This window comes from Vicia villosa, linkage group LG2 (assembly GCF_029867415.1).
Source record: "Vicia villosa cultivar HV-30 ecotype Madison, WI linkage group LG2, Vvil1.0, whole genome shotgun sequence".
In the NCBI taxonomy this organism is placed as follows: domain Eukaryota; kingdom Viridiplantae; phylum Streptophyta; class Magnoliopsida; order Fabales; family Fabaceae; genus Vicia; species Vicia villosa.
Genome location: NC_081181.1, coordinates 177,195,056 through 177,215,100, shown reverse-complemented (window position 1 = coordinate 177,215,100; position 20,045 = coordinate 177,195,056). Strand labels below are relative to the sequence as shown.

At 34.7% G+C, this 20,045-nt stretch overlaps 2 protein-coding genes across 2 annotated transcripts; both read left to right on the top strand.

Annotated features, from left to right (window-relative positions):
- The first annotated feature begins 11,999 nt into the window (after window positions 1-11,999).
- Window positions 12,000-14,599, top strand: LOC131653077 (uncharacterized). Its single transcript, XM_058923118.1, has 2 exons — window positions 12,000-12,462; window positions 14,043-14,599. The coding sequence occupies exons 1-2, from the start codon at window positions 12,115-12,117 to the stop codon at window positions 14,253-14,255; spliced, it is 561 nt and encodes a 186-aa protein (XP_058779101.1). The 5' UTR covers window positions 12,000-12,114; the 3' UTR covers window positions 14,256-14,599.
- An 844-nt stretch (window positions 14,600-15,443) lies between these two features.
- On the top strand, window positions 15,444-16,864 carry LOC131653076 (uncharacterized). Its single transcript, XM_058923117.1, has 2 exons — window positions 15,444-16,196; window positions 16,507-16,864. Exons 1-2 carry the CDS (start codon window positions 15,886-15,888, stop codon window positions 16,769-16,771), a joined length of 576 nt encoding a protein of 191 aa, XP_058779100.1. The 5' UTR covers window positions 15,444-15,885; the 3' UTR covers window positions 16,772-16,864.
- Window positions 16,865-20,045: the final 3,181 nt, after the last annotated feature.

Below are 20,045 nucleotides of genomic sequence, written 5' to 3'. Positions count from 1 at the left end.
TTCAAATTTCACTCATTAGAAGTTCACAGATAATTTGGTTCCACTCGTTAGAAGTTCACAGACAATTCGGTTCCACTCGTTAGATTCATCTCATTATATTCAACTCGTTTGCTACACGGACTTAAAAGTCATTATTTAAAGTCTATTCTTTTTATATATTTGACATTTTAAATTTATAAATATTTTTTAAATAAAAATATAAAATAAAATAAAAATTAAAAGTTGAAATTTATACGACGTTGATTATATTTGTATAATTATCTTTTAGAAATACTTTGTTCACTTGAAAATATAAATTATCAATTAAAATTGTTAGATCAAAAGAAAATATATGGTTAAGATTTGGAGCAAATCTTTAAACTTACTCTTAAAACAATATAAGTCATCTTATATATAATTTGCTCCAGAAAATGAAAAGTGTCGGCGAGGACGTCCCCTTAGAGAAACTAACATCTATAACTGTATATGGCAATTGCATCTAATGTTAAGTGTAACATTTGGTTTCACGCTAAAGTAGCCGCACTTCTAATCCTATGTGTTAACCGTCTAACAGGAAGGTGAAATCTCTTTGGCACACGTTCCTGACCTTATCACACCAACGAGAAGTGTTAAGAGGATGTCTCCCGACGACTCAATTGAATCTTCATTGAAAACTTTCATGGAAGGGGGGCTGTCATCTACTAAAGTGAAGAAGGTTACAAAACGGGGGGGAAATCAACAGTTTAGACCTTTTGATGTGCATCTACACAACAAAAATTTTGTATATTGATTCCAATGATGTGAACAACAACACTTCAATGCATCGCAAATGCTTAATGTTTTTGCTAACTCAATCATTTCAACAGAACCATCGTGGTTGGGTCTTTGTATGAACTATCTTATAACTATTTGTCATTTTGTTTTTGCATTTACATGCAGTATATGTAAGGTTTTATTGTAAAGGGGGTTCTTTTCCCATAAACATGAAATTTATAACTTAAATCTACAAACTTTTGTCTTTATTTTCTGTGAAACTACACTTTATGTTCTACTTAAACATAATGGCACACTCTATTTGTATATAAACTACTACATACAAACTGATCAACTCTTAAACTGACCTTGAAAACATAATGAACAAAATATAAAATGCATGTGTAATATAGAAATATCAATTCTTAGAAGTTAAAAGTATACATAGTACAATACATAATAAAAGGGTTTGGATCCTCTCCTTCACAATTTTCTCTCCAACTATCTCCTTCACATTTATGTCTCTTTCTCTCTCTATTATTTTCTCTCTCTTATTTTATTTATCATTTTTTCTTAATTCTTTCTATGCAATTATATGTGTTTTGGTTGAAGGAGAGGGGTGGAGGAAAGGAGAGGATCCATTGTGATAATAAAACCAAACGTTATTTACTGTCATTTAGGGTGTGCTTGGAACAATAGAAATAGCGGCGAGAGAAAAAGAAAAGAGAGATTTTAAAAAGAAAGAAGGCATTTCTTTTGCTTGGCAGAGGAGAGAAGTTAAGTAGAGAGACAAAAATAGCATGGGGCCCACATTTTTATTGTTCTCTCCATTGTAGCAAAGAAAGGCAAGGAAGTGTCTAAATACTGCATAATTTACTGTTTTGTCCTCTTCATTCAATTTAAATAATGATATAAATTCTTTTATAATTATTCATTCAAATAAAATAAAAAAGTATATTCAAGTGTGTTTGATTATTTTAAATAACAAATTTATTACTATATTTAATTAACAAATCAATAAAATGTAAAAAATTAATTTAATTAATAACTAGAATAATAAAAAATAATAATAATTATATTATATTTAAATAACATTAATTTAATATTTAATATAAGGATACTTTTGTCTTTTCCAAAATAAAATACATTTCTCTCTCTTCTATTTCTCTTCTCTTTCTCTTCAATCAAACAATATCATAAATCTACTATATTTCTCACTTATTTCTCTCTTCTCATACTCTTTCTCACCTTATTCTCTCTTCTCAACTTCTTTTCTAAACCAAACATACCATTAGTGATATATTCAAAATCAATGTTTACCCTTTGGATAAAACCCTCACAACTCCTATACTTTATCTGAACCTGTCATTTATATTATTAATGATAAAAAATTACATTATGTCAATATACTTCCACTTTGCTTCCTTTAAACAAGTCAAACTCAAACAGGTCACATCACCATTAAAAAAGATGCAATTCATCCTATATAATAGTCTGTAATCTATTTTTCCTTCTGACTTGGTATTTGAGTGTGTTCAGCAATCCACAATATGTAATATACATATTGTAATATATTACTAAACTAACTAAATATGTACTTGTAATATACATATTGTAATACAGTTGTTACTTCATAATATATTATCTTACTAAACTAACTAAATATCCAAATTTTATCGCGCCTTTAATATTTTACATCCAATCTGAATCTAATTTTGTCCATGATACTGAGTTGGTTTGACTTGCAAAACGTGTGTGTTAAAAGGGTGAGTATTTTCTTTATCGTTTCCATAGGGATTAGTGTGATATTACCGTCGTTCTAATTGCAAAACATGTTACTTCCAAAGTGCCACTTCCAAAACATCTAGCCACAAAATCAACCTACAATCTTCAAACTTTGTTCCATCAACAACCACATAGACATACAATCAACGCCAAACTCGTCTTGCATTGCCACGCTCCACGGATGCAAAAGTGAAATTTGTCACCTTCCTTCAAATGCATGTCTCATGCAAAGTCATACCAAATACCTAAAGATACCTCTCCACACTCTCTTTTCTCTTTTCACCTTGAAAAAATATGGAACTTCTTTGTCGGAGTCAAAAAGGCAGATTGTTGTTATTCATCGTCGAAAGCATTTCAGGATTACACCTCTGGGAATTTGCTGCAGATGTAAAAATACAGTATTAGCATTAATAGGATTGATAAATATTTCTATTCTTAGCAATATAAAGCACTTTTGAACGCATCTTCTTAAGATCAGTAACGGTCCTACTCCAATTTTCTTCATCAACTTCCTCATGTATGAGAGTGAATTCCCTGCAATGTAAAACCAAAACCAATGATATTACTCAAACAAAATGCTTTCGTTTCCAACATGTTATACATTCCTAACTTTCTAATAAGTAACATTTGAATCAAATCAATACTACCTTTCGCTATCAGTTGATGATAACATTATGCTATGTTTATCATCATCGTTTTCCATAAAACCCACATATGATGCTTCCACAACCTTACCCTGCGTTTGTTACCCCTACCGCCTTCATATTCACTAGTGCTCCCTACCTTAGTTTTTCCCTGAATACCTTTTCACCGCCAGTTATCTTTATTTTGCCTTTGTTAATACGCATGCTTTTGTCAGCAACATTCATATCGTCCTTTACAACATTATGACTGCAAAACAAAAGGTACATACGGTTGTAAATGAGCCTAAATGTGACACATTCATGCAACACCAACAAACCCTAACTCATAAAAACATGCACACAAAAAATATCAGGTTAAACATCATATTTTTCACCAATAAATTTACCCCTAACTTTTTCTTACTTCAATAAATGGCGTTAAACAAAGCATGCAACACAATTTTATATGATGAATGAAATCAGGAGAAAACAACAAACTTTTGTTAACCACAACAACCATATGACACTTAACGTGAAGGATTCAGCTCGATGGTCAAAAAGTTATTCCTGAAGGAGTGGCGTTCCATTGGTACCGACCTGGGGTTCTGGTCTGCAACTATGACGAAGCAATTAAATGCTCATATTTATCTTAAATTAATCCTCTAAACTAATTATAAAATGTTACCCATGTGTACTTTTTTTTTATAATATCATTATTTTAGATTTTTAATTTACTTCATTTTTTCAACAATAATTTTTTTTAAAACTTTTTAGATGAAATGAGCCATCTATCTGGAATACCTGGCCCAACCAACACCAGTACTCATGCGGATATACGAGTATTCCACTAGTTGTTCATAAGGTTGTAGACAACAAGACTAGCAGCGAGGAAGAGAATAGTAGGACTCATATGGAGTATCAAATGTCCATTGGAAATTCTTATTCCATCCCATGGTCCAAAAAGACCCTTTTTAATTCCTTTTTTGCCCCTCTAAAGACCCGAAATATATTTTCGGTCTGCACCACATCTGTCACAAATAGGCGAAATATGGTCTAGGCCCTCAAAATGTTAAAAACCATACCAGAGATATATCCACGGTTTAGAACTGGAAATATAACTCTGGTTAGTAGAGCGGGAAGATTGACATTTTCTACCACATTGTCATTTCATATAGAACTAGAAGTATACTTCCGGTATTATGGCAGCTACATATAGGTTAAAACAGTAACCAACATGGTCACCTTTTGATCACACCATTTCTTCATCTTTGCATGAAACCTCTCAAAAACCCTTCCATACTCAATCCATTTTTCACTCTAAATCTTCATTTTTGTGGTTCATCATATCAAAAGGAGCTCAAGGAAGTGGAATTTAAGGTAAAGTTTATTCTATTCAATCCCTATTCCATACATTATGTTGTTTTTGAATTTGGAAACAAGTCACGCGAGAATCAGATGTATATTTCCGATTTGTAGTTGAACAAAACCAGAGGCACATTTCCGATTTCTATCTGTGTTTATTTTTGCAGCAGAATTGATAATAAGTAAGTGTTAATAAACTTTATGTTGTCTATTACATTAGGTATGGCACATCCCGATAATATTTCTAAACCTAATGTATCTCAAGTTGTTTCACCACTCGTATCTCCTATCATAACAAAGGTGGTAGATATTCGCGAGCATTTTGAAAATGGAGAAGAGTTTGAATTACGTGACGACATGTTGCAGTGGATTTGTACAGAGGCTACGAAACTAGGATTTGGTGTTGTGATTGGAAGGTACGATAATGGTACGGCTATAAAAAATGCATTTGTGACTTTGACATACGAAAGAAGTGGGAAATATATTCTTCGTATCCAAAAATTGAAACACGGCGACACCGGTTCAAGAAAATGTGAATGCCTATTTAAGTTGCGTGGTTATCTTTTGGCAAATAACAAATGGAGATTTAATGTGATATGTAGTTTACACAACCATGATTTAAGTCAAAAGTTGGTCGGTCCTTCAATTGCATGTCGGCTTCTTCCTGATGAAAAGACATGTGTTTCTGACATGACTTTGAGCATATTACCACCCAAAAACATACTTGCAACCTTGAAGCGCAAAAGACCTAGGAATACATCAAATATCAATCAAGTTTACAATAGGCGCTATCAATCCAAATTAGTGCTTGGGGGATCAAATTGAGATGCAACGGCTCACGAAACTTCTAGATGAAAACAATTATATTTGTAGGCACTGACGAAGTCATGATGGGATTATAGTAAAAGATATTTATTGTACTCATCTCGACTCAATTAAATTGTTCAATACATTTCCTACCGTGCTCATAATTAATTCAATGTATAAGACCAATAAGTACAAGCTTCCATTGTTGGAAATAGTTGATGTTACGTCGATTGAGAAGACATATTATGTTGGTTTTGTATTTCTAGAGTGCCAAAAAGATGACAACTTTGCATGGGCTTTGTAGGTTTTTAGGTCAATGTTGAAGGATCAAGAAGATGTGCCAAAAGTCATTGTTACCGACCGTCGACCGAGATATATCATTAATGAATTCGGTTGCAACTGTATTTCCTACTTCTTACACCTTACTTTGTAGGTACCATATTACTAAAAATGTGAGAAGTCGCGTTAAACCCGCGGTAAGGACAAAACAGATTGCAGGTGAAGATGGAAAACTGGTCAAGTCGGACGTTATTGTGGAGAAAATTTTGGATGCATGGAATGTTATAGTAAATGCATCTACAAAAGAGCTATACGCTGATGTTGTTTTACAATTCGGGAATGTTTGCGTGAAATATCCCGATCTAGTGAAATATGTCGAAAACACAATACTTGTGCTTGGACTAATAAGGTTATGCGTCTCGGAAATACATCAACAAACCGAGTTGAGCCTGCTCATGCTTGTCTGAAAAATTGGCTGGGAAATAACAAAGGTGATTTACTTACGGGTTGGGATAACGTGAACCAGATGATACTAAACCATCATAGAGAGATATAGACATCATTTTATCGTAGTATCACAGTGTTGGAACACAGGTTCAAAGACACCACCTTATATTCTTAGTTGGTCGGTAATTTGTCTCTGGTAACTCTGAATTATATTTTTCATGAAGCGAAACGTGCTTCTAATGTCGATTCCGGTAGCTCAAAGGGTGGTTGTACAATTGTGAAGACAAATGGTCTCCCTTGTGCTTTTGTCATATCTGAGAAGATGAAAGTTGTTTGCCTGATACGTGTGGACGAGGTCTCTAGTCATTGGAAGAGACTCAGTTTTGAAGATGATAGTAAAAAAAATGACGAAAAATCAATTATTTCCATCTTGACTGAATGGGAAGCGATACAAGAAAGATTTTTGAAAGCCGATGGCGCCGCCAAACTCCACATCAAATAGAAATTGAGGAAGATTGCGTTCCCGGAGACCACATACTTGAAACCACCATCTCAATCGATAAAAACTAAAGGAGCACCTAAGGACGTGAAACCGACACCGGGCGACAGTTCAACTACGAGGAGTCCATCATATTTTGAACATGTTGACAAAGTTTTTTCCGATTCACCTACTCCGAAATATCAGAAAAGTGCTTTCAAAGGTGTTCGTATTAGCAAACCACCTACAACACCGACTCCACCAAAAATACCATTAATCGATCACATACCAGTTTTTATGCACAAGTATATTGAACAGATGGTCAATGTGGGGGGTGACTGTAACTGTGGTTTTCGAGCTATTTATGGTTCGCTCGGTAAAGGGGAAGAGGATTACATTATTGTTCGACACACCCTGGTAAAAGAGTTGAGGGGCAATAAAGATTTATAAACACGTGTGTTCGGGAGTAAAGAGAAAGTTGAAGAAATATACAACGCTTTTGTATCAAGCGTAAGTGGAATCGCGTCGGAGGATAAGCGGAAGCATTTCTCTGATATGGATAATCTAAAAGCAAATGCGTATGAGAGGGTGTGTATTAATCTTACGAGATACAGTTTCTCAGAGTCTTTTTTCCCTTTGCGCACTACTCTGACACCAAATCCCAATGATCTTATCATATGTGTTGGGTGGGTTTTAAATCCGCGGCATTTTGTTAAAATGTATTTGAAATCGGGATGCCCTATACCACTTATATCACCGGAGTGGGCGATTCATTTCACAATCCCGTCTGAGACCTGGCCAGACCAATATTTCATTGAAAGGATGCAAGACTACAACAAGTTGAACAAAATTGAAATAGAAAAAAATAGAGAAAAGTCAAAAGGGGGTATATCTGGTGGATTTGGCCGACGATAATTTTTTTTGGCTCATTTACGTAGTTAGGTCTCATTTTATTGTAAATGTCATTTTGTTCATGTATTATGCTATGGAAATATAGTCATTTTTGTAGTTTGGCCAAAATACAATATTTTAATACATGAGGTGTATTTCCTAATGTTGTTGTTTCTGTTATATTTCTGTTTTATCAGCTTCAGGGTACTAACCGAAAATATATTTCCGGTTTTCAATCTTTTAAAATCGCAGTTGCACTTCCGGTTTCCATTCTGACAGAAGGATAGGATTTGTATTGTTCATGTTTGCATTCACCTACTATAAATAACCTCATTTGTTATATTTTTTCTTAACATAACACCTAAAACAATAAATGAACATGAAAATGAACATCGAATAACATGTTGGAGTTGTCCACTTTACCGGCGCCACACAATCACGCGAATTTAAGGTCACCATGTACACCCCAATTGAAGAAGTATGTGTAATATTGCAGGAACTTGTACCTTATAACGACAATCGCAAAGTTGGGAAGATCGAGTACCGCTCGCCACCTGTTGACAAAGATGAGAAGCTTGTGTTAATCAATCTTAAGCTGAAGAACGACACATATATGCGGGCTATGTGGAATATGCTGAAGCGGTAAAGCGGCAAGCAAAAATTAATAAGTATTATTTATTACCGGGTGATATAAGTTATATCGTATCTTAGTCCATAGAGATTGGTAGAGAAACAAACAATAAAAATGAACACAAAGTATAAACAAAAGTATCACACATATACAAAAGAATAAGTATAAAAGAATAGGAACAAAAGAATTGGGCAATAATGGCTTGGAGAGAGAGGGAAGAATTATGGTGCAGGCAACCACGCTAAGCGAGCTCTGCTACCGCTTAGCGAGCTAACTGCAACAGAAATTCTTCTAGCAGGAAACAGAAGCAATCCAAGCCTCCCTCGCCACTTGTTGACCTATAAAACAGCAAAACACAAAGTAAAAACGTAGGGGTGCCTCCCTCAAGTGCTTATTTTACGTCGTTAGCTCGACGCCTTTTATTGTTTCGTGAATGGCAAGTAACTTCCTCGCGAAACGCCAATGCTTTCGCCTTAACACAACCTAAAGAAAGCGCCCTGACCAAACACTTAACAAACGAATCAAAAGAAAAAGTATATATACACGTATACGTATAAATACAAATATTCATTAAACACAATATTTACAAAATCCTTCATTGGCTAAACAAATTGAAAAGTGAAGATTTAAAATTTATGAACTATCTGAGTTCAATTTGTTTAGCCAACTTCACCTTGCTAAATAGCAAAAGTAAAGAGGAACAAAATCAAACACACGAACATGTACCAGTATGGAAATATAAAAATGTATAAATATATAAAAATACACAAGTATGAGAATATGCACAAAATATATGATATGAACATATTTACGAAACTTAAAACGCGAAACCATCATAATGCGATTAATCTCAAAACCAATCCCCAGCAACGGCGCCATTTTGCTGAAGCGGTAAAGCGGCAAGCAAAAAGTAATAGGTATTATTTATTACTGGGTGATATAAGTTATATCATATCATAGTCCATAGAGATTGGTAGAGAAAAACTGCCATTCGACTATCTCACATTCTAGGTTTCATGATTGGGTGCGGAAAGTAAAATGCGGGAAAAGTAAATAAAAACAATTAAACAATCTTAATAGTCTAAGAGAAATAGTTATGGAATTGCATTTCATTCTACCCGTCGAATACTTAAAGCTAAAGATCTTATCGCAACACACTCACAATACGCATCAGAATCACCAGGCATCATTCAAGATGCCATATCAGTGTCCATGTCTGAAACACCGACGAAAGCTCAACCGTGCTATTTACATCAGCGATTTCCCAACCGACACAAGCAACACTGAGGCATTAAACTCGATATTCACTACGATTATTAGCCCTAAATCCATGTCTGAAATCTAGAAACTAACAGATATCATTCCTAATCAAGATCTATGATGTCCATGTCTGAAACAACACAAACCCGAAGCATTTAAGCAAAAAGATCAAGAAACACCAATGATGATTTGTAAAATAAATATATAAACGATCCCAAGATCAACAAATGTACATACAATAAGAGTAGAAATATACATACAAAACCCACCATTGGAATGAAACATAGGGAAGAAAGAAGATGAACCGGAAACTCTCATCGTGTCAAGGTAACCGAGACAAATTCATAGCAAACCACATGATGTAGCACCCAATGCTGTTGCCTAAGCCTCTAAACTATCAAAAATGGATCAGAGCTCAACTTTATCAAAGAAGAGATGATAAAACCTAAGAAAATCTAATTTTACAACATATATAAAATTTTGAACTCACAGACCTCGCTAAGCTAGACAGATCTCGCTAAATGAGCTTTCACTAATCCGTACACTATTCACAGATATTTTACACTAAACGAAAAAAATGATCTGGCTAAGCGAGCTATATCTGGCTACGCGAGATATATCTGGCTACGCGAGATATATCTGGCTAAGCGAGCTTGCGAAGCTTTAGTTATTGCCAGAGGAACAAAAACCAGGCCATAGCGCGCTAGAATTTGCGCTTAGCGAGTTTGACATAACTCTGGCTCTTTATTTCTTCAAAACACGCATCCGGAGTTGTGCCTTCGACACTTTATTACTCGAGACTCCAAATATGCAAGAATACCTACAAAAATACATTAAAACTATCAAACGGTACACAATTACACAAAAATTCAATTATTCGTAAAGTAAACGTATTTACAAACAAATCGACGTTTATTCAAACGATATTGTCAAAAGAATAGATAAGTGCAACAAAACTTATACACAAAAAGAGATACAATTTGCACTTATTAGAATACTGATACTATATTTTATTTGAAAGTTCCGATTGAGATATATGCGACTATTTCAAGATCGATCGATGATATTATCATGATGTTGCAATGTCCACGTGGACGTTGATTTGTAATGTTTGCTTTGTGTTAAAATCCTTAATGTATTTCCTGTTTTTATGTTATGAGTTTGTGACATTGATGTTATTTATTGATGTTTTTTTCTCTGTATAGCACAAAACCAGAGTTATATCTCTGGTTCAAAACTGAAAAATACATTTGCGGTTCCAAAGAATAATTTATCTGTTTTTGGTGCGCACCGAAAATATACTTCCGATTTTATGGGGCATTTAAGGAATTTTACGTGGTGCGCTAGAAAGGCACGAGGTGGAATGAGAAATTCTCCTAAGAAAACTCTAAATTGGTTTGCTAGTAGCACCATTAAGCACATAGGTAAAGACCATAATAGCAAAGCCCATTTGTTGGCCCAATGCGCCATCGATAACCCTATTATTCTCATAGTAGCTAAGGCAACGTCAACGTGTATGAGACTTTCATGATTATTTTCAACCGATATGATTGGATTTCCTTTAAAAAAAGGTGAAACTAAACTTATGACTTAACACATGTTTCACAATACTGGAAAATCATTAATTTACCACATTACATATGGGTGTTTGCGAACGCTTTGGTTTGGATTAGAGAGAATCTGATGTCCAACTAATTAAAAATATATGAATTGGTTTGAATTGGATTTGCATTTTTTTTATAAGGAAAATGTAAAGGAGTGTCTTAGGAGCACTAGTTAAGAGTTTAAAAAGCTATGTTCGTTTAAAAATACTTGTATTCAATCAATTAAGAATTGAAATAATTTGTTTTTTTTAAGAAACTAAAACATTCGTTTCATTGACAATATGCATTGAAAATTAAAATAATTAATTATTGTAGAGAATGTTTTTTTATTTGGAAACCTTAAAGAGTGTCCCAAAGTACTTGTTAGCATGACCCTTTTGATAAAGCCCAAATTGAACCAAATCAAAAATAACAGATTGATTTAGGTTGGATTGATTGAATCCATTAGAAATAAATGTGCAAAAATATTTTAAAAAATTTCTAATTTACATAAAATAATCTTCTATAATAATATAACATTCATAATTTTTTTTTCTCCACGGTTAGTTATGAATGTCACAATTGACATTTATTTTTTTTCTTCAAGTTGAATATTTTATATTAGTGATGATATAAATTATCTAAATTAATATAGGGTTAAGTATGTTTTTGGTTCCTATAAATATCTCAAATTTTATTTTTAGTCTCTATTAAAAAAATGACATATTTTTAAAATTTGATTTCTAAGTCGAAATTTGCATTACTTTTATCATTATCTTTTGAAAATTTTAAAAATTATATTTAATTTTTCTCATTTTAAAAAAATTCTAAATAAAAAAACATTTTATAATATTCTAAACACGTATGAAAAAATTATTAAAAAATTTAAAAATTTAAAAATAATTAAACGGTTTTTAAAATTTTAAAAATTAACAAAGACTAAAATTGCATATATCAAAATTTCATATAAATTAAAATATTTCATTTTTTAAATAGAAACTAAAAATTTTATTTGAGATATTTATAGCGATAAAAATATACTTAATGCATTAATATATAGTTGGATAAGATAGATCACTCGCGAGTAAAATAAAAAAATTATCATGTTGTCATTAAAAAAGAATATGATACGAGTGCAACTTGAAGTTACCGAAACAAGTGAAGGACGTTTTCATCGATCCACACAACATAACAAACAGTGACAGAGTGTAACAACAACAAGAAACGAATCAAAACATGGTCGATGTAAATTCACCCTTACTCACTGAAATCGAGGAGGAAATCACCCAAGACCCCCAAAACGACACCGCAAGGCACGTCCGTACAAAGGTACCGGAGGTTGAGATCCATTTATTCCGGCAGGGGAAAGGACCGGTCGTTGTGTTCAAATCGCCGTTGGGAGGTTGGGAACAGGATCAGCTCGAGGTTGGGGATATTCTGGAAAAACACGGATTCAAGTGTTTGTTTGCGTTTAATCATCAGAGTCGCGTTCGTGGTGTTCCTGTTCGGTTTAACCCTAGGAATGGAAGGTCGATTTTGACTTATAGGGATGGGGCTGTTGTTTACCTTGATGGAGAACCTAAGGTTTGTTTTTGAAATTGCTCATGTTTTGTTGTTAATTGGTGTTGTTTTTTGGTTGCTTTGTGTTTGTTTGTTTGTTTCTAGGTATAATGATGTTTGTGTACAAAATGTCATTTGCACAAAATGTGTTTGGTAAGATATGGCAAACATTAGGCTCTGGATTGATCTATGTAACAAACTCTACTTAGTAGGATAAGACCTGATTGATGTTGTTGTTGTTGTTGCTGTGTTTATTTAGTAAGCTAAGAAACACTAACCCGAACACAAGATAGGACACTGACAAGTAGATACTGTTAATGATTTGAGAAATTCGATATGATTGAATGTTATTATTAACTAAGTCGGTGTTGGAAATCGACTCATGTTGTACACCAAACTCACCGTAAATACCAAGTGTCACTGTGTCATTGCTACATAGTCTATAATTATCCTTTCAGTTTTCAGTTGATATATAATGGCTGAAATAAGCCTAGAATCAGATGATATGTTCGTAGTGGTTTATTTACCGGTCTCACAATTGTAATTACATACACCTAGCATCAGCTTATATTTTGTATAACAGATAAAAAAGATATTCAATTACCGTCATTCCTCTTCTCCTGTTCCTCGTTCTTTTTTTCAATGAACTTGTTCTTAGAGTGCAACTCAACCATATTCTTGATAATAGCAAGCTCTTTCATTGCTTCTGAAACATTGGAAGTCAATTGGCTAGCCTCTAACTGCAGAGCGGTGTGAGAATCGATCAACATCTTGAGCATTTGATAGATCCATTCTGGATTGCCGTCTCCTCCCGGATTAACACATCTAGTTTCAGGGGATTATTTAAATCTGTCCAGAATCCCACTGTTTGGAACATAATGTACATGATAAATCAAAATGAATCTTTTTTGAGCTTCTTACTCTCTTTTTTTCCCCCCAATTGTGATTCAAGCCATAGCCTTCACTTTCTTTCTTCTTTCTCGTGGTGTAGTAATTGATTAATCAAGATGTGAATCTTCTCCACTAGCTCTCTTCCCCTTTCTTCTAATTTCTATTCCGGTTCATTTATTTGCGCAACACTGCAATACTAGTTAGCCTATGATGCCTTTATATAGTATGAGAAGAACTGAAGATTTTAATTTCTTCGAGGCATTGTTGACCAAAAGTTTCTTGTAAACTCTGCTTGTTGTCAGTTTATTGAAGAATTGAAGACACATTTATGTTTGCTTCATATGAACTGAGCATTTCTTTAATTCTCTAGAAAATTAATACGCTTAACACATTATCTCTGGAAACTATCAAGCAATAGTTGTCTCAAATGTTATTCCTTATTAGGAGTATAGGAATGAACAATTGTTCAATAAACAGTTATAATTTAAATAAAAGAAAAATTATCAGCTTTCTCAAAAGCCCGGAGCTATCCTTTTTCATTTTTCAGGATTTGGGAGGGATTACATTTCCAGTTTAAAATCATTGTACAGTAACAAGTGTAATTTGATCGTCTTTTTTTTTTCTCTCAAATTTTCAATTAATAATAATATCTAGTCATTAAAACTGTTGTGGGATGTAAGCATCTAATTTACCGAAACATTATATTTTTGCAGGACTCGCTACTTAAACCAATTACAAGGATCTTGATCGGGGTAGCACTAATAACCCTCATGATAGTAATAGTTTCGAGGGATACTCCCGAATGGATGAAGAAATTAAACTTTTCTTCCGGGAACTTTTCTCCATGGATCTTGGCTTGTGTAGTTATTGTCTTCACCCGCATGAGAAAGAGAACTAAAGATTTTCTAACAAAACGCGGTTGGTGAATGGACCCGTGTTGCTGCTTTTATGGTAGGCTTTTATGTTTTTCTCTCCGCGCTTTAAGGTTGTCTAAATTGATATATTTTTGACAATTAGTTTTATAGATTAATAATAGTTGATGTTACATTTGATAATCATGTCTTCTACACGCTCTTGTTGTTCAAAGAGTAAGGGTTTCTTTCATTCTGCATATTATTTCTCCTTCATTTTGTTGTCGCTTCTATGAAGCACATAGGATTGAAGTGGAAAAAAGAATTTCATATACTGTCACCGGCTTGCATTGGGAATGTTTTTGACTTCATTTTGTTTATGAATGGAGTGGTTTTTATTACAATTTGTTCTCTCCATAGATGAGCATGTACATGTTGTTAGGCAACAATTACATTGTAACTATAGTATTATTCATGTTGCTATAATTTATATAATTCTAACAAATGGAGATTTTCATTCACTTTTCTCCTCTCCAATGATATGGCTAGTTGAATTAGTTGTGGTTATATATGTATTTTCTTTAATCCGTTCTACTTCATTCCACACCGTTCCATTCTTTTTTACTCCTTTTGTTTTAAGACATCCAAATATAACCTAAAATTCATGTGACCTTGTGAAGTTACCTTAAAATGTGGTTGAAGTGATAATCATGTTGTTAGCTAAATGAACCAAGATAAACTGCAGAGTTGAAGCTGTATTCCCTGCTAGACAGCCAGAAATGATAAACTGCTTACTTCAAGACTCACGGCTAGCATCAAGATGCTTTCACAAACTAATCTACTATATTAAACCACTAACATGGAAAACAAAAGACATCTGCTCTTGACCGCAACTCCACACTGATATCATCCACTCCCCACAAGAAGTTACGCAGCATGATACAATGCTAAAATGACCGAAAACTAACACCTCCAATCCGAGCACAAGTTCACTTTCTTTAGTCTCCGGACCAAAGCTTGTGTTTGGTTTGTGTTTCTCCAAAGAATTGGTTTTTCTCCATTACAATGACCACCCCTTATTTCTAATAGCTCATTCATCATCAATTTTTTTTCAAATGTTTGTATATTAAAACTTTACACTATATAATCCATTTGATTCATTTTTGATTCTCCATAGGTTATCTCCTGTTGATAAGTTTTTACTAGACCACTAAAAAATTATCCTTTTGGCTGCATCCAACATCGGTTCCCAAGTGGAAAACCATCAAGGATTTACACCAATGGTAATCCTAGGTAATTAAATGGTGTGCTACCAACTTTGTAATTTAAGCAATCAACCGCCAATCTTAACCAATCTTTGGTAACATCTATTCCAACAAGAATGCGCTTGTCGAAACTCACTTTTAGACTAAAGACTAATTCAAACAATTTCAACACCAATTTTAAAAACTAAAACATTTGAATCTTCCAATCTTCACCACTTTTTACATAATAATGTTAAAACTCTCTTATACTAATAAGAATAAAAATGGTGAGTGGGAGTCTCCTAGCCTAAGATCCATTTCCATCTTAAATTTCAGTATTAGGTTTCCATTCACCAGAGGTGAAACATGGACATGGCTAAGGCAAGTGTTAATCCATTTTCTCTCTTTCTATTTGTCGTGTAATCCCATTTTCTCCGGAAAATTTCTTTACCCACCTCCCTATGGGTGGTCACCTCCTGCGAAAAATCAAAACTACCCCTGCTTCGGAAGTTCATTTCCGAAAGCGTGTTTTTTTAAAAAAATTGACTTACTTCGGAAGTTCATTTCCGAAACAATTATTTCGGAAGTGCACTTCCGAAATACTGCGATTTCTGCAGATTTATCAAAACACTCCCCCTCCCCCAATCATTTACCCTAAATCAAAACAAAAAGTGGCAAAGGCGAAAATTTGTGCAAACAGAATTCCAAAGCTCCATCAAGGCTCCAATCACACTGCTAAACAACATTCAAAAGCCCTCAATCCTAACACTTTGTAAGTTTTGAAATTTTTAGATCTATTATTCAAATGCATGTTATTTAGGGTTTTAATTGTATAAATGATACATGGTTAGGTTGTTAGTAGTATTTAGGTTGTTTAGAAGCATTTTGATTTGTTTTGAAGTTTGGTTTAGGGTCTGCCATGGAAGTTGCAGAAAATTCCATCGCAGGGGTGTTTCGGAAGTTCATTTCCGAAAACACCTCCATCCCAGTTTTCGGAAATGAACTTCCGAAATGTATCAGAAGTTCAAATTTTTTTGTTTTTTATTTTGTCTCTCATATTAATCAATTTCAATTGTTTACAGGAACATGTCAGGCAACCAACCAGCACGCAGGACTGACGCTAAGGGAAGAAAGGGTTCTTCAAAGAAGGAGGTGAAAGAGGTGAAAGAGGTGAAAGAGGTGAAGGAGGTGAAGGAGGTGAAGGAGAAGAAGGAGAAGAAGAAGCTTTTGACTGGTTCTGCTTCGCAGCCTTCAGGCGTGATCAACGCTGATGGTTCTGATACTGAGTGGGATGAGGATTGGTATAATTATCTTCATTCGGAGGAGTTCGCTCGTCGGGAAGAATAACGTGTTTTTATTTTGTTTGATGTGTATTTTGTAACGCTCGTCGGGCAGAATAACATGCTTTTGTCTTGTTTGACGTGTCTTGTTTTGTTCTGATTTCGGATTATATCGAATAATGTTTTTGTATTGGATTTATCATCTTAGTTTTTGGAAGTGGTAACCGGGGCTGGAACATATGACGGAGGAGGTGGATGTCCAGAGGAAGAAGAACCGGAGGTACGTCCACCGCGAGACAAATGAGCCAATCAATGTAAGCTATAGTTTATCATTATCATCTGGGGACGTCATTTCTAAAAAATCAAGATTAAAAATAATAAGATTTTTTTCCCAATTTTTTGTAATGACGTCCCCTGATGATAATGATAAACTATAGCTTACATTGATTGGCTCCTTTGTGTCGCGGTGGACGTACCTCCGGTTCTTCTTCCTCCGGACATCCAACTCCTCCGTCATATGTTCCGGCCCGGGTTACCACTTCCAAAAACTAAGATGATAATATTATCGTTGTAATCTTCACCCGATTAAATAAAGCGAATTGTAACTTTAATTTTCGTTGGAAGTCTTTTTTTCTCCCCACCACTCTCTCATCCCCACTTACCCGTGTTGAACAATATGTAACTTTAATTTTATGTAATATTATCGTTGTAATCTTCACCCGATTAAATAAAGCGAATTGTTGTTGTTTTTCATTTTATTCTGTCCAGACATATTTTCGGAAGTTCATTTCCGAATTCCCCAGGGGGGGTGCGTTCGGAGATGAACTTCCGAAACACCACATTTTCTGAAAAAGTCACTTTATTTCGGAGATGCATCTCCGAAATCAATATTTTATATTAAAAAGAACACGTTTTCGGAAGTTCATTTCCGAAAACACCTTTTTCAAGAAAAAAAGTACAGTTTCGGAAATGAACTTCCGAAACAAGGGGTATTGTGGTAAATTCACCGGAGGTGGCCAAGAAGGTTGGGAGGTGGGTGAAGAAATTCTCTTTTCTCCGTAACAAAGTTCAAAAAACCCCAATAACATAATCATACGATTTTTCAAAATCCACTAGTTAAAATTCTTTATTATTTCTTATAGTCTCATCCACCATTTCATCAAGAATTTGGCAACCAACTATGAACGGAAATTGATTTCATGATATCATCCCATCAATCACATGCTTTAATCTATATGGCAAAACTTTTGATAACACTTTGGATATGCATCCTATTAGCAAAATAAGGTGATAGTCTTTCCAGCATTCTTGATCATACGCGCCCAAATTTTATCAAAATTTGACTGAAGTTCTCATACCAGTTCTCCGGAAACCCCTTTTTTAAAGTTAATTAAGGGGGAATCCAGAGAACTAGCCCAGCTTAATGAAGGACAAAATTGCCTTCGTCAAAAAATATGACCAATGCCAGAGACATGCTGACCTTCACCATGCCTCGATAGAGTTCCTCAGATCGATGACCTCTCCTTGAGCATGCTATCAGTGAGGCATGAACATTCTGGGGCCATTCCCTCTGGCGCCAGGTCTGTTGAAATTCCTGATAGTAGGATTGAACTATTTTACTAAATGGGTAGAGGCGGATGCAGTGGCGAAAATCACGACACAAATGATCAAATTCTTCAAGTAGCAAAGAATCACGTGCTGATACAACTTCCCGTACGCCATTGTCCCAGACAATGGAACCCAATTTGCAAGCACCATGGTCATTGACTTCTGTAAAGATTTGGGCTTGTAAATAAAGTTCGTGTCTGTGGTGCATCCTCAAACAAAGGGACAAGTCGAGTCTACAAACAAAGTAATCCTCATAGGACTTAAAAAGAAGCTAGACGAAGCCAAATGTCTATGGGTAAAACTGTTGCACAAGATGCTATGGTTGTACCACACCAATCCTCAGTCCAACACCAAGGAAACTCCATTTTCCATGGTTTATGGGACGGACGCGATGCTGCCCGTAGAAATCGAGACACCATCATGGCGCATAGCCCATTTCAACGGAGAAGCAAACGAGATAGGATTGAATTGTGCAGTGGATCTGATCGACGAGCTGCGAAAAGTCGCATACGTCTAAAAATTTGCCTCCAAGCATAGAGTCGCAAGGAGGTACAACTCTGAGGTAAAGCCGAGAGAGATGCAATAAGGAGACCTAGTCTTAAAGGAAGTCGTCATGCCTGCACAGTAGGGGAAACTACATCCCAATTGAGAATGACTAAATCACAAATACCAAAAGCCCCCTCACGGGGCGTACAAGCATCAAGAACTCGAAGAACTTCTTCTACCCAAGACTTGAAACGTGCTCCATCTTCGATATTATTATAATTAAAGTTATTGTAATGTTCATGTAAACATTGTGCCTGTGTAATTATTGACGGTCTTTCAAATGTTTTGTTTAATTGGGGACCCTCTCTTTGAAACATATCGCTTGCTGGACTTTATAACGAAGATCCTTGCCGCCTATCAAGGCAATATGAATATGTTGGACTTCAAAACGAATATCATTTCTACTTATCAAGGAAATATGAATATGTTAGACTTCATAACAAAGATCCTTGTCGCCTATCAAGGCAATATGAATATGCTATATTTCTCTAGGAAATTTCTTGTCGCCCCTCGAGGCAATCACATGGCTAAATTTCTACAGAAAAATCCTTGTCGTCCCTCGAGAAAATCTCATAGCTGGATTTCCAAAGAAAAATCGTTGTCGCCTTTCAAAGAAATACATGAGCAACATACTCCCATCAACATATCTCTCACCTCACGTGAGCTGGTCCCAAACAGCCTAAAAAATCACCGTACAGGACTACTCGCCGCCGTGAACTAACCTTCAACCGAAGTATATAATATACCTACTAGAATTTCTGAGTTTCTCTATCCTTACAAAAGAAAAACACACATTTGTATTTGAATAGTACATATACTTTGTTAATGAGTTCATTTTTTCTTTATTTATACCATAAAGTATAATGTGTATGCCAACAATGATGATTGCATGGTTTTAATTATTTTGAGGGTCATTAGTAAGCTTTATGAAGGAATCGTAAAATAAATATCACATTTACAATGTCAATCATTTAAAAAGGTATTTGTTGCAAATTTAAGAAAACAAGTTTGTGTTCTTTATTTGGATGTTTAATGGAAAGAACAAAAATACTTCACATATATTACTCAACTATTTCATTTTATTCAAATTCTTGGATCAAACAAAAAGAACATTCTCTTTAGTAGAAGACCTTTGAAATTAAGAGACTACATTTAAATTAGAATCCAACAAAACTGAAATTAGATTG